This window comes from Cryptotermes secundus, unplaced genomic scaffold (assembly GCF_002891405.2).
Source record: "Cryptotermes secundus unplaced genomic scaffold, Csec_1.0 scaffold226, whole genome shotgun sequence".
Lineage (NCBI taxonomy): Eukaryota > Metazoa > Arthropoda > Insecta > Blattodea > Kalotermitidae > Cryptotermes > Cryptotermes secundus.
Genome location: NW_019739212.1, coordinates 432,514 through 446,840, shown reverse-complemented (window position 1 = coordinate 446,840; position 14,327 = coordinate 432,514). Strand labels below are relative to the sequence as shown.

The 14,327-nt window shown below is 38.2% G+C and overlaps 1 protein-coding gene across 3 annotated transcripts in view; it reads left to right on the top strand.

Moving 5' to 3' along the window:
* The window catches only part of LOC111871661 (DDB1- and CUL4-associated factor 11), a 42,893-nt gene extending 30,183 nt beyond the window's left edge, over positions 1-12,710 (top strand). For all 3 annotated transcript variants that reach the window (XM_023864909.2, XM_023864911.2, XM_023864910.2), the window contains exons 10-11: positions 6,931-7,037; positions 9,117-12,710. In XM_023864909.2, the coding sequence (XP_023720677.1) occupies positions 6,931-7,037; positions 9,117-9,305 (296 nt within the window). In that variant the 3' untranslated portion in view covers positions 9,306-12,710. The remainder of the gene's footprint in view (positions 1-6,930; positions 7,038-9,116) is intronic.
* Positions 12,711-14,327: the final 1,617 nt, after the last annotated feature.

Below are 14,327 nucleotides of genomic sequence, written 5' to 3'. Positions count from 1 at the left end.
AGAGAGGTCTCAAATGGAAAAATTGCGTTGGAGTTTGCACTGATGGTGCTGCTTGTCTTACAGGTAGAAATTCAGGTTTGGTCACTAAAATTAAGGATATGGCGGGCAATAACTTAGTTTGAACGCATTGCTACATTCATAGGCAAAACCTGGCCTCCAAAAAAATGGCACCTGAGCTTAATGAAGTCCTGTCTCAATCTGTTAAGATTATTAATTATATTGTTACATGTTTGGGTGTGTCACGCTACAGATAAGTTTACGCCGTGGTATTTGATATAGTGAATTTATTCCACTCGATCACCTTACACACCTTACAATCATCAGCTCTTGCAGTGTTATAATTACTGCTTACAATATCTCGGCGATACTGGACTGTCTTCTTTAGCAGTTGGATCAAGACTGACTGTGTGAATGCATTCAACCCCGTTTTATAACCTCGGGCCACTGCTATGCAAATGAGCCTTTGTTGTAACCGTGGAAACTCATCTCTATGCAATGCTCACTGTTAGAATTACTGTATCACTGTTGTTACTTCCTAGGCAACGGCCTGTTCTAGTGTTTACATGGAAGTAACGCTTCTGGATTCCAAACACGTTACATTGCTCCCTTCTAAAGGTTGTTCGTCCCGAACAGCCTAAAGGTTCTTCCTCTCTTCCATTTTTGTCTTCCGGCTGGTATGAGGTCCAACTATTCGATTCTCAATCTCTAGTCCTTGGTTCTTCCTGAGGGTTCGGCTGGCTGTTCCCTCGTTCCCATGTTGCAGCTGCTGTCTTTTGTACAATTTTTTTGGTCCGTTGCTGCCCTCTGGTTTCTCCTGGGGTCTCTGCCCTCTGGAGGTTCTTCTTGCGACGTTGTTCTTGGTCAGGATGTACCCGATGATGTGTCCCCAGCGTCGTGTTACTACTGCACGGAGGGACATCCTGCCAGGAGCGGTGACATATTTCTTCTGGCACCGATCCTGAACTTTGGTCCATTCTTTCTTGAAGGTATTTCTCCTTCGACGTACCACTGTCGCGCGACGGGACATCTTCTTGTCTATTGGCGTTCTCCGTGCCACTTTCTCTCGGCGTGTTGTCCCTCTGTGTGTGGCGGCCAATTCCTTCTGGGAATCATGAATTACCCTCGTTGAGTCCTTCGCTTTCCGGCGGCGGTGCTCCGTGGCCAGTTTTCGGTCCCTGCGCCGTTTCCTCGGTTCTCCGACCGGCATTATCGTGGTGTCTACTATGGGGACCTCTTCATGCTCCACTGCGGACTGCCTCACATCTAAATGGGGCTTAATCTTTCTTGCATCTGCCTTCATTGCTTCTCGGCAGGCTGTCATCCTTATGTCGTTTTCGGCCGCTAACTCCTTGTGGCTGAGTCCTTCGCTTTCTGGCGGCAGCGCTCCGCGCCCAGTTTTTGATCCCTGCACCGTTTCCTCGGTTCTCCGACCAGCATTATCATGACGTCTACTACAGGGACCTCTTGATGCTCCACTACGGACTGCATCACATCTAAATGGGGCTTAATCTTTCCTGCATCTGCCTTCATTGCTTCTCGGCAGTCTGTCGTCCTTATGTCGTTTTCGGCTGCTAACTCCTTGTGGCTGTCATTCCTCCAGTTGTCTGTCATGGCGGCCATTTCTTCTCACCATGCTTTGTGATCGGCCATCATCTGTTCATGTCTGGCATCGGCTTTTATTTGGTTGGCCTCCATTAAGGCCAGCAATTCTTTATGGTCGGATCTCATGTTGGCATCCATTCTTGCCAGCATTTCTTCTTGTCGGGTTTTCTCTCTGCCTCTGCCTTCGCCAGCATGATATGTGTTTTTTCTCTATCAGCTCTGATTTCCTTGAGCAGCATTTCCATCACCTGATGCATCTCCATTTTGTAGCAGTAAAATATTCGATGCACAGCACTCTGTTTGTGGCGTGTTTTAAGTTCGAAATCAATTCTGACACCAATGTTACGTGTTTGGGTGTGTCACGCTACAAATAAGTTTATGCCGTGGTATTTGATATAGCGAATTTATTCCACTCGCTCACCTTACACACCTTACAATCATCAGCTCTTGCAGTGTTACAATTACTGCTTACAATATCTTGGCGATACTGGACTCTTCTTTAGCGGTTGGATCCAGACTGACTGTGCGAATGCATTCAACCCCGTTTTGTAACCTCGGCCACTGCTATGCAAACGAGCCTTTGTTGTAACCGTGGAAACTCATCTCTATGCAATGCTCACTGTTAGAATTACTGTATCGCTATTGTTACTTCCTAGGCAACGGCCTGTTCTAGCGTTTCCATGAAAGTAACTCTTCTGGATTCCAAACACGTTACATTATTATCTATATAAATAAAAATGTAAATGTTCGTTTGTCTCTCCTCGAAGATCTCCGAAAGTTCTTCACCGATTGCTTTGAAATTTTGATACATCGTTTCATTCGAACACACACATGTTTTTATATAGCTGTTATATAGATGTCACACCCGTGGCAGGTAAAAACAGGTAAAAAACATGTTATATGTCGTCCATCGAATACCAACAGATCGTTGTCTAGGAATAACCGTGGCAATGAACTGTTGAAACAGCGGATCGTTGCCTAGGAATAACTGTGGCAATGAACTGTTGAGACAGCGGATCGTTGCCTAGGAATATAAACAGTCTACAGGAAGCTGCCACCAGAGACAGTCGAGATCCAGCCACGACAACATAGGCAGCATAGCGCTGGGCCAGAAGCTAGGCGAAATAGGATTAGTTTTGTTACTGCAAGTGGCAATTCTTGCAAAGTGTGTAAGTGTAAAAGCGAGGAAAAATAAATACTCGCATGATAGATTTTGATTTATTTTCATTTTGATTTAATTTTGATGTTACATTGCATTGGAATTGGGGTGTGTCGTTTACCATAGCATTCATTTCATGAGTATAGTTCATTTTTCATTTTTCATTTCGTTTTCTTTACTGTTTCCCTTATTTTCTGGTGCAATTGGCGGTGGGATTGGGCTGTGTCAATTGATCTGCGTTTGAATTGAAATATTTCGTCAGTATTTTTTTTCTTCTTTGTTTTCCAGTTCGTGTTCTTTCCTTTTTTAATGTTTTGCAATTTCATGTTTTTTTCTTATAACTTTCTTCTTCTTTGGTGCATTCGATCTGCTTTAGTTCATCCAAATAATGCCTCGCAGAAGATCAAGATAAGTTCTTCACCGATTGCTTTGAAATTTTGACACAACGTTGCATTCGAACACGTGCATGTTTTTATATGCCTATTATGTAGATGTCATACCCGTGACAGGTAAGAACAAGTAAAAGTATTAATTGTATTCAATATTAATATACTGTAACGTGTTATACGTCATCCATCGAATACCAACAGATCGTTGCCTAGGAATAACCGTGGCAACGAACTGTTGAAACAGCGGGTCATTGCCTTGGAATAACTGTCGCAACAAACTGTTGAAACAGCACATCGTTGCCTTGGAATAACTGTGGCACGAACTGTTGAAACAGCGGAAATAATGCATTTCTGCGGCAACGAGCACAGAACACGTGAAATGGAACCCTGGGCGAAAGTGCCCTCTATTGCGTCCGAAACCGAGTTATAATAGTCCAGTTCCGAAGAAATTTTCGGTAATACTGGACGTGATAATAGTTGTGCTCACTGGTGTAAAAGTGAGCGTTCAATAACTTATTCGCTGAATCCGAGATGTGCGTGGAAGTTATTTCATAAGTATAGTTCATTTTTCGTTGTTTTTCTTTTCGTTTTCTAAGAACAAGCTTAGGTCATCGTACTCGGGGAGCGGAAGTAATGTGTCGAGTAATTTCAAATCAAACTGGGGAAGAACGGGCAGACTGAGCCACAGCAAGGCGTGGCCGGGCACAGCTAGTTAATTATATAAAAAACAGTGCTTTAAATACAAGACTTAAAATCATTGTGCGATGAAATGGGCTCGCTCTGCTCATCGAATCTTCTTTTCCATTCGGAAGTTCGTTGGTTGTCCCACAGTAAAGTTCTCAAGAGGTTATATGAATTCCGAAAGGAAGTCGAGCTCTTTCTAATTGATAAGAAAAGTAACCTGTCCCATTATTTCCAGGATAAGAAATGGGTAGGCAGGCTGACGTATCTCAGCAACACATTTTCTTACATGAACGAGTTGAATTTAAAACTTCAAGGTCCAGATACAACAATATTTAATGCGTGGAACAAAATTGAATCATTCAAAAAGAAACTCAAACTCTGGCTTAATATGATTGCAGAAGGAAACAGTGAAATGTTTCAGTCGTACTCAGAATATATTATGGAAGCAGATGATTTCTCTTCACAGAATTCAGTTTCAGATATTATTGCAGCCCACTTGAAATTGATGATGATGTCATTTGAAAAATATTATCCTAACATGAGGATCCCTGGAGGCAAAATATGTGGATTGTGAACCCTTTTGTTGAACACAAAGGGACAGCCCTTTCCCATGAAGAAACCCTTCAACTTATTTAATTATCATTGGACAAAGGACGGGAAAGTACTTTTAATACTACAAGTAATTCGAAATTCTGGATAAGAATGAAAAATGAATATCCAAATTTACATGAAATAGCAGTGAGGTTTCTTCTTTGTTTTTCCACCACATATCTTTGTGAAACTGCATTTTCTGCCATGACGGTGCATAAAACGAAACAGGAACTGCCTGCAACTTTCTGACTGTCTCCGTTTGGCTCTCCAATTCATCCCAGAATTATCAAGCTAACGGACGGAAAACAGAAACAGAAGTCTCACTAGCCTAACTGAAACCTTCCAAACTCAGCTGTGATAAAAGAAACGAAGTTTATCTTTCCAATAACTTATAACTGTTGTGTTAAATTGCTGCATCTTTAAAATCAAAATACAGTGGACCCTCACTTAATGAGCATAATTCGTTCCAGAATCTTACTTGTAATGTGAAACACTCGTTAAGCGAAACAATTTTTCCCATATAAATTAATGTAAAATACGATAATGCGTTCCATGCCAAAAAAAAAATACTCAAAAAATTTTATGTATAATGTTTATTCAAAGAAAATTATATATACATTGTAAAGGAGCGTGAATCATCTTCATCGTTTCTTCTGTTCGGAACGAACCAACTTGGAATGCGAATTCAATTTACAGAAAACAGAAAAAAAAAAATCGAAATTATTTGTTTATTATTTATGATACATATATAATTCTTTTTTACTAGAAAGCTGTCTAGAGACATTTGATTTTGCCGATGCTTCAAAATTTGGTGAAAATGCAACAAAGCATTATAATTAAATAAATTTGTAGCACGCATAGTCACTGCCTTATTAGGGTGATGCTTCTCAGTGTGTGATGCAACAGTTTCCCATGCTTTCAGCATTTCTCTTATTGGCCAGAAGATTGTTGCTTTGCTGTTACCTCCTCCTCCTCCTCCTCTGCCAAACTCTCCTCCACAACTTCTTGCTGTGAAACACAGTGCAACTCCAAATCGTTGATGTAGGCCGATTGTATGTGCGTGCTAGATCAGCCACGCTCACACCTCGTTCTCGCTTTTCAATGATTTTACGTTTTGTTTCTATGGTTATTTTTATTCTCTTATGGCTGTCTTTTTGCAGCTTTTTCTTCGGCGACATTTTTGCAAGTGTTATTAAACTTTGCACAAAAAAAAAACAATATGTCTGAACACAAGTTTGGAAAAATGTGTGATCACAAGTGACGCTAAGATGCTAGCAGAACGAATGCTAAACACAGACTGATGTAGCAGGCACACAATCTGGAACTTCCCCTCTCGTCACTCATTATGCGAAACGTCGCTCGTCGAGTCATTTTTTACAATTTGTTTTGCTTGTCATGCGAGTTACTCGTTATGAGAGGTGCTCATTAAGCGAGGTTCCGCTGTATTAATTAGTGGTGGAAGTGGTGTTTAGAATTGAGAGATTCATACATTTCTATTTATCAAATTACATACTTTACATATATAATTATTTGGCGTGTGTATGTGATAATAAGTGTTTCGCTGGCAAGTTGACATCCTTCTGCTTCTTCCCCTACTCAGCTGACTTCTGTGGTGAGTTACAATGCATAAATATTTTACTTCCACTTTTTTTCAAACCACCATCATTAAAATCAATTTAATAATACAATAATCAATATTACGCTGAATAACATAAGTTTTTGGTGATCAGCATGGGATATGTCAATGAAAATTAGCACAAATTAATTTAATGATGTTGGTCTGAGGAAACTACAGAATGCTACAAGATTTAATTAGTCCAGTGATTGATAACTAATTTAAATGTAATTTTATGTTTGTCAACATGCCACACTATATACATAAGTGTACTAATACTCTTTATGATTATGCTATAATTAATTACTGATATCAAATTAGCTTAATGCATGAACTTTAACAAAACTGGAAAGGTATTTATGAGTAAATTTGTTGGGACTGGGCCCTCGTCTTATAAAAAAAGAACTTGCAGGGCCGCGGTCTCATAAAGGTTGAGAACCACTGACCTATGGCACAGCCTAACTTGATTGTAAGTAGGAATCTGACAGTTCTGCTGCAGTAACAGTAAGATCCTTGAATTTATGATTTTAATATTTGCTGATATCGCCAGCAATTGTACATATATTCATCCTTCTCGGCCTCTGCTCACTTTGATAATATTGAAAGAATCCATTTTAGAGGTGGAGATAACTGAAGTTTTCTCTGCTATCCATAATGATGGAACTGATGATGATGATTCTTTTTCTGTTACCAGCAATATTCACACACTGCTATGTGCCCTGTTTCATAATGTGTATTAAGTAATTTTTAATTTTTTAATTCACAACATTTTCTTTTTGTAGGTATAAATACCTTCAAAGAATATGTACAGTACAGCAATTTTAAGAAAATAGTACACTTGCTTAGAACTGAAACAGTGAGGTTAAATAAATGTGTCTTGTTTTTTTCAGTTTATGATGTCCTCACGGGTAAAGTGCACAGTGTGTTATCGGGACATAGAGCTTGTGTTCGAGATGTATCGTGGCATCCACATAGACAAGAACTTATTAGTACATCGGTAAGTTTGCTTGTAATCTGCATGTAATGATTTGTAATGAAACTACTATTAAGTCAGTACTAATTTGGTTTCAAAGGTTACATCCATTCAGTTCTACAGATTTACATACAGTTGTTTTCCTACTGAATATGAACGAAATGATTGTTTAATGCTAGTGTGAAAAGAAAATTTATGCATAGCGTTTTCAGATACCAGGTGAAGCAATTAAACCACATTGTTTACTCCAGCATTTCTGAATCTTCTTCGCTTGCGGTACTCCTAGGTCACAGAATAAAATTTCATGTACTTGTTTTCAATGGTGCCTTAATTTTTATCACAGACTAGGTGTTATGTATTAGAAACACAAGGCACAACAACAGACCTTTTTTTATTCCATACACAGAAAGCATTGAATATAAGAAAGTTGTCAGCTGTTTTTTAGGCCCTTTCAGAATATGTTTGGTAGTGTAAGGAAAACAGTTCATATATGTCCTGTCTCACATTATAGAGTACTAATAATAGGCTACAAATATAATCACTAGTAGCATGTCGAAACAGTAATTTTCAGTATAGAAATTAACACCTTAATGTGGTAATAAAATCAAAGAGATCAGCCATACCAGATGTTGACCATTAAATTTACGCATAAAGGCATGGAAAAATTTAAGTTATCTGGTTCCACTTTTCTGTTCCTGATGGGTGCAGTGACTAACCCTAGTACTCTTATTTCCTCTCTTTCACCACTCAGCTACTCATGCAGATAAGTGCTGCAATGACAGTAGTAATAGTAGTAGTAGTGTAGTAGTATAGTAGCAGCAGCAACAGTAGTAGTAGTAGTAGTAGTAGTTGTAGTATAGTAGCAACAGTAGTAGTAGTAGTAGTAGTAGTAGTTGTAGTAAGTAGTGGTAGTGGTAGTAGTAAGTAAAAGTAAAGCTATCCCTGTACCAGGCCGTGAAGGCCCATGGGGTTGTGAGACGTTGAGGGTCCCACATTGTTTAGACAAGGTTGTCAGCCGTACGCGCTGGCCGCGCTTTACTCCCCAGGAAAATTATTTAATTAATTCCTGGTACTCATTTCTGTTAGAGGCTGAGTAAACCCCCAGGGCCTAGTGTGGCTGGAAGGATTAGGTCAACTGAAAAAAAATCCAATGACCTCGTCGGGACTTGAACCCGCGACCTTCCGGCTTGTAGCATAGCTCCTCCACCACAGTAGTAGTAATCGTGGTAGTGGTGGTGGTGGTGGTGGTGGTGGTGGTGATGGTGGTGATGGTGGTGGTGGCGGCAGCAGTAGTAGTAGTAAACTCGGGTTATTAGTCATTGCAAGTAAACAATTGAAAAAGTTCGTAGATCTAAAAGAATTTTACTTATGGGGTGAAATATAGTACTGTCATGCATCTGGGGTTCCGTGACGAATAATAACGGGTTCTGGATTGGATGATTGATTATATTGTCACTTCTGTTACAGTCTTTCATAATTACAATGAATTACAACAGCTCACAATCATTAACTGCCTAAGACTCACTCAATTCCATACTGGACTACAAGTGTCTTGTCTTCTGTTGTGACCAACATTGTTCTGATTTGTGAATCGGCACTTTTTCAGCTTCCGTTATCCAGTGGTTAACACTCCACAGCTGAACACTGAACTGTTGAACTGCCTTCTGAATTCTCTTACAAGTGAATGCCGAATCACGTCTCACATGCAACTGAACTTTGAATCAGTTACATGACCCCTTTTTATAACTTTGGTGCGAACCGAATAGAGATCACCACTTCCAACCATTTCTCTGTCATTCTGGGCTTATCGTTCCTATGACAAATGTTTTGATTTCATAGCAGTGATCTGGTTTTCATATGTTTACAGTTTTCAGTTTTCATTGCTGTGGATACATGCCTAGTGAGCCATTGTCTAACAATGGACTATTCCAGCTTTCAGGCATCATGTCACAATATAATTCTAAGTAGAATTTTTCAACTATCATAAATTTAGCCACAGACTAGCAATGATCGTTTGACTGCCACACAGATACAGGCAATGTGCGCTTGTAAAATTCTATTTTCCGTTTGTTGAGTTTGCGAATTTAATTTGTTGTTTGACAGTGGGATGGAACACTGGGGAGATGGACCTACTCTGGCAAGATAGCATCAGCCATTGAGGATGCAGATATCACATGCCGATTGGACCAAGGTTTTAGAGGTTTGCGTCGTAGCCGTCGCATCGCCCAGCAGCGGGAAAGACAGCAGAAGTCGCAAGATGCACCTGAACAGAAAAATGTGCCAGGCTGTTGACTTATGTGACCGGTTAACCAGGTTAGACTGAAGGCATTTGGTACCGGTGAAATACCAGGATTATGCAGTATTGAATAGACTTATTTCTGCTGCCTGCCCTAAGTGACTAGTCTGTACTGTGTAACTCCAAATGCAGTTAGTATCATAAAGACATTCACAAGTTATTTCTTCTAACAGTGCAGAAGCTTGTTGGGATATGAGTTGCAGGTGGACCCACCGGTTGTTGGAAATATTTTGTGATATAATTTGTGTGAAATGACAGAGTCTTGTAGGAGTATGTTGTGAAGACTAACTGCCAGTCAGCACACTAAGTGCTCCACTTGTTTAGATGTTTATTTGATGACAATTTAAGAAAAATTAAGTGAACACAAAACGTAAAGGCAGACAGTGCCTTCAGTAAAGTGTACTGTGATTAATAGTTTAAAAGATTGTCCAGACTAATTCGCTTGCACGAACATTGATTTTTTAGTTGTACTGCAAAACTAATGTAGAAGCATGGTCAGTAGCGAAGCCACAATTTGTTGATGAAAGCATCACCCACACTAATTCTAATTATACAGATATAATTTTATTTTCTTCACAGGATCTATTTACAAAATAGATGTCTTATTAGTTATTTCTAGAGGAAGATGGCTTCTGGGGTCCCCAAATTGATCAGTGCCCTCAAATGAGGTCTCTGTTACTGCTGCTCTTTAATTAATGTTGTGCTGTGACAAGTCACAGTGTCCATTATTATTTTGCCAAATACTTTTCTCCATTAAATTTTTCACAAAGAATGGTGTACATACAATATTTCTTTCAGGCTGATATGGGTGATTTTAAACATAAGTGATAACTGTTAATTTCCCTTTAATGGATTTGGGCACTGCAGCTTTCAGGTATCAATCTACAAAATTGCAAGCTTGACAGTTTATGTCATTGTAAAAATAATATCATGTTAATTCATTGATTTGTCATTGAAATGGAGGGAGCCTGCTAGTGTAGATGTAGGGTGCTGGTGTGTGGTGCTAGTTTGCAATTGTGATTTCAGTGCATATATTTTCTTATGCTTAAATCTACATCCCAAGGTCTAAACAAAGTAGATTTATAGAATGTCAGGCCCATACATGGTTCAGAATTCACATTAAGTTCTGAGTCCTCTCTGTTGACCACATGCTTTTTTAATATCTTACTGAATGCTATCCTGCATGCACCCTCACGTCAGAAATGGATTCCTTTACTCTCATTATGTACTCAGAGCTCAACATGACCATAGAAATATCTTGCATTTTGTGGTGATATTTCTGCATGCTTTCTCTATATTTTACCCATGATGAAGTGAGAGATACTGTGCTTCACAGACCATGTTACTCTGTAGATTCCCTCAGGTGGTCATCTTATTGATCATCGCCCCTTTCTTCTCGAGTAAATGAAATCATTCCTTTGGATAGATTATATGGAGGGAGGCTTGGCAAATGCTTAGATATGTTATCACACTCTTTTTGGTGGAGTCACGCAGGTGAACAGGTTGTCTGGTCAGACAGTGCACAGAGGTATGAAGCAGGTTAGTTTGCTGCGTGGGTTTGTGTATAGCTGATCATATTGTAAGAGATGTACTGCACATTCAGTTATAGAAATTTTGCAGTCTCCGCATTGAGAGTTACCCCCATCATGCTGTTGTCTCCTCTTACCTTGAACACTTGTGTGTATTCAGCTGCCACAGATTATTAATTCATGACTATCACTCCAGAAGTGGATTATTTCCTGTCAGTTATACGTTGGCTGCAGAAATCACAGAGTACCATATATACCTGTGTATGGGTCACACTCACATATTGTTTTGCTGAGAATTTTGTTTTTAATTTGTTGCACAGATTTTTATGAAATCTACATTTTGTTACAAGTTTCTGTTTTGCTTCAAATTCATTGTATTTCATTGTGCTGTAAATATTTAGACTCTGCCATGACAAACTAAAGCATCGTGGAATGGTTTCATATGGAATTTATGGCACAAATTATCTGAAGGATCGTGATGAAGGTACATGACACTCGGGATTATTGAGTTTTTTGCATTTTGTCCATCTTCTAGTCTTCAAATAAATGCAGTGTTTCCAAAACTGAATCTTGAGGGGTTGGGAGACACCTACTTTGTCAGGTCTGTTAGAAAGAGCTAACCTCAGTCACTTAGCCATTGGTCCAATGATTGAGGTTGACTGTCTCTAACAGTCGCAACAGAGAATATGTCTCCCACCCCATCTCCTGGGGACAGAAACAGATCTAGTTTCCAAACATTGTATGTATTGGAATACCAGATGATAGACAAAGTCAGAAATCCAGTGATCCTAGATACAAATTTTGTGTTTTGAGATGGAGTATTCGCCGACAAGCAGCAGTCGCTTGGTTGGTATAGTTCGCTTGCGGATTAAAATCACAGAGTTTGTTTGTTTGTTTGTGAGTATGTTTTGAAAGTGTTTATGTTGCTTCTCAGTATTGCTTTGCATGAGACTCCCAATTCGTAATATCTTGTTTGTGGTCATAGCATTGTGTCAGGTGTAAAATTTATTTTTAAAAATTTGGGAATGAGAATGTCTTGTACTGAATTTAGGTTGCACACGTGTTTCTGATTGAAATTCTGAAATATGAATTGTTATCTGTAGTCAGGTAAATAATGGTATCTGTGATATGTAGGAAGTTTTGTTTGGAATCCTTTTGTAGTCCTTTTATAGGGAAATTGTCTTCAATGGTTTATTACAAAGGGTTTAGATATGCATGAGGGCCCCAAAATGTACATAAAATATGGGACATTGAAAGGGATGAGAAGAGACCTGTAAATACAAGGCTGAGCACTGAAACCCTACATCAGTTTTTATACCTATAAATAGTTTAATCTCTTGTTCTTGGGCACAGAACTTGAAATACTCTGTGACCAGTAAATAAGTGTGTTTGTGGTACAAAAGGTTTCAGCCTCTGCACACTTTTGTACCCAAAGTAAGAAATATACACTGTGCATAAAAAGATTAACTTGACTGGAGTTAGCATCTCAACTTACTTATTAATACTCATTTATACATTTCCTTTATTAGAAGCTTAACTGTGGCCATATATCACTAAAATGACAAAATATGTTAATAAGCAGGTGTTGTAGGAGAATACAACAAAACTCTTATGGAGAGAATCATGCCACACTTGTTAAAATTCATTTCTTTTATTCTGTGTGGTGGAGGTCAGAGTTCTTTAAATTTTTCTTCTCTGTTCCTCTATTTTTTCTGTATGTATTAAGTGTTTGTTTTGTTGTCATTTGCACAATGACATGTTCCTGTGGTATGCAAAAGATTGAGGGATGTTGTGAGAGTGTGAGAATGGCTACTTTTCGAATTTGTAATATTTGTTTTGAATATTATGAAGAATAAAATTTAACAAATATTACTTCTATATGATATTTCTTTAACTTCTACCACACTAAAAATATATTGAGTTGTAAGCAGCACAGAAGAGTATACAGACTGGAGAAAGATTGAAATATGACATTGTTGGTTTGCATAGTGTCTCAAAGGCATGATCTCAAAACGACATAGCAAGGACATTGATGATGCCATTTAGAATGTTAGTTTATGCTATTCTTTATTCTCATTCCCCTTAATCCTATATGATACAAGAGAGAACTGCTGATGCAGAATCCATTGCATGGACTCCACTTATTTTTGTTCATTCTTTCTCTTGTGTCTTGTGTTTCATGTCAGAAAGTTTGTTGAACTTATCAGGCAGTTAGCCTAAGACATAACACAACTGAATTTTATGTGGAAATATCTGGTTTGAATTTTGGCTGGAGTATCATACGTCCTGACCGAAATATTTGTATGCTTTCCCTCTGTTCATCCAGGTGAATGCTAGAAACAAACCATGAATTAGTCTGCAACAGCTTCCTTTCTAGTTCTTTCAGTTTTACTGTAAACAATCTTATTTGATACTATATAACCTCTGTAAGCTATACATCATTACATAACCTGCATTCCAATCAGGTAAGATGAACATGTTGTAGGTACTGAATATTTTGTGTTTTACCACTGAGCTACACTGAGCTGGATTTCTTCTGTCTATATTGCCTATTGTTTTTCAGTTAATGTATTCTAAAGGATTTTATACAAGCTGTTAAATGATATTATTATTTAATTCTAGTTCCTTCTCTCTTCCCCAATCCCTGTTTCAAACCTGTTTGGAATGCTTTAGCTGTTGTAATCCTGATTTCAATGTCTTTATGAGGCAGGAATTTTTCAGACTTGAATGTAATGCAAGTTGCTTAAACAAATTTGAGTATAGGTTGGTGAAGTTAATCCATTTTTCCAATTTTTGTTTATTTTTATACAGGTATAGTAGCAGGAGCTTGCAACTTGTTCAGTTTTAATACTAGCACCATAACATTTTAATAATTCTTGTTTTACTTTTTTCATTTATTTCTGATCTTTAAGGACTTCTTTGACTTGGACAGAGTCTGAAATGTTTTTTGTGAAGGTGTGTCCAAACACTACACATATCTCTTGTTCAGTCACTTTTTTCACTGAATAAACATATGATCTTGATGGAAATATATTGCCCCTTGAATTTTGGACTTGCTCTGCATGATGTTTGATTTCTACATGTTCTGAACAATTTTTTTAATATAAGAACAGTTCAAAAGTCTCCAGTGTATTGTTTACACTCTTGGTTCTATTCTGATGTCTGAAAGTACATATAAATGTTCCTTTCTGTTTCCTATAGTTTATCATTCTCCCATGTGAAGTTCAATACAGAATCCTACTGATCACTGTCATTGTTGAGCATAGTATCAGCATGAACATGACCATTAGCCCTTCACTGTCACATCATAAAAAAGACTTTGTTCTGATTCTATGTATTAACATGTTTACTGGTCAGTAATTCTTTTAGCATTGTGATTTGTTAAAGAATAGAGAAGTTGTGAGTTAATGGTTATCTCTTACACATCTTCTGTTGGATAGTTTGTGCTATAACTAATTTGTTATATAGGGTATATGTTTTATAATATTT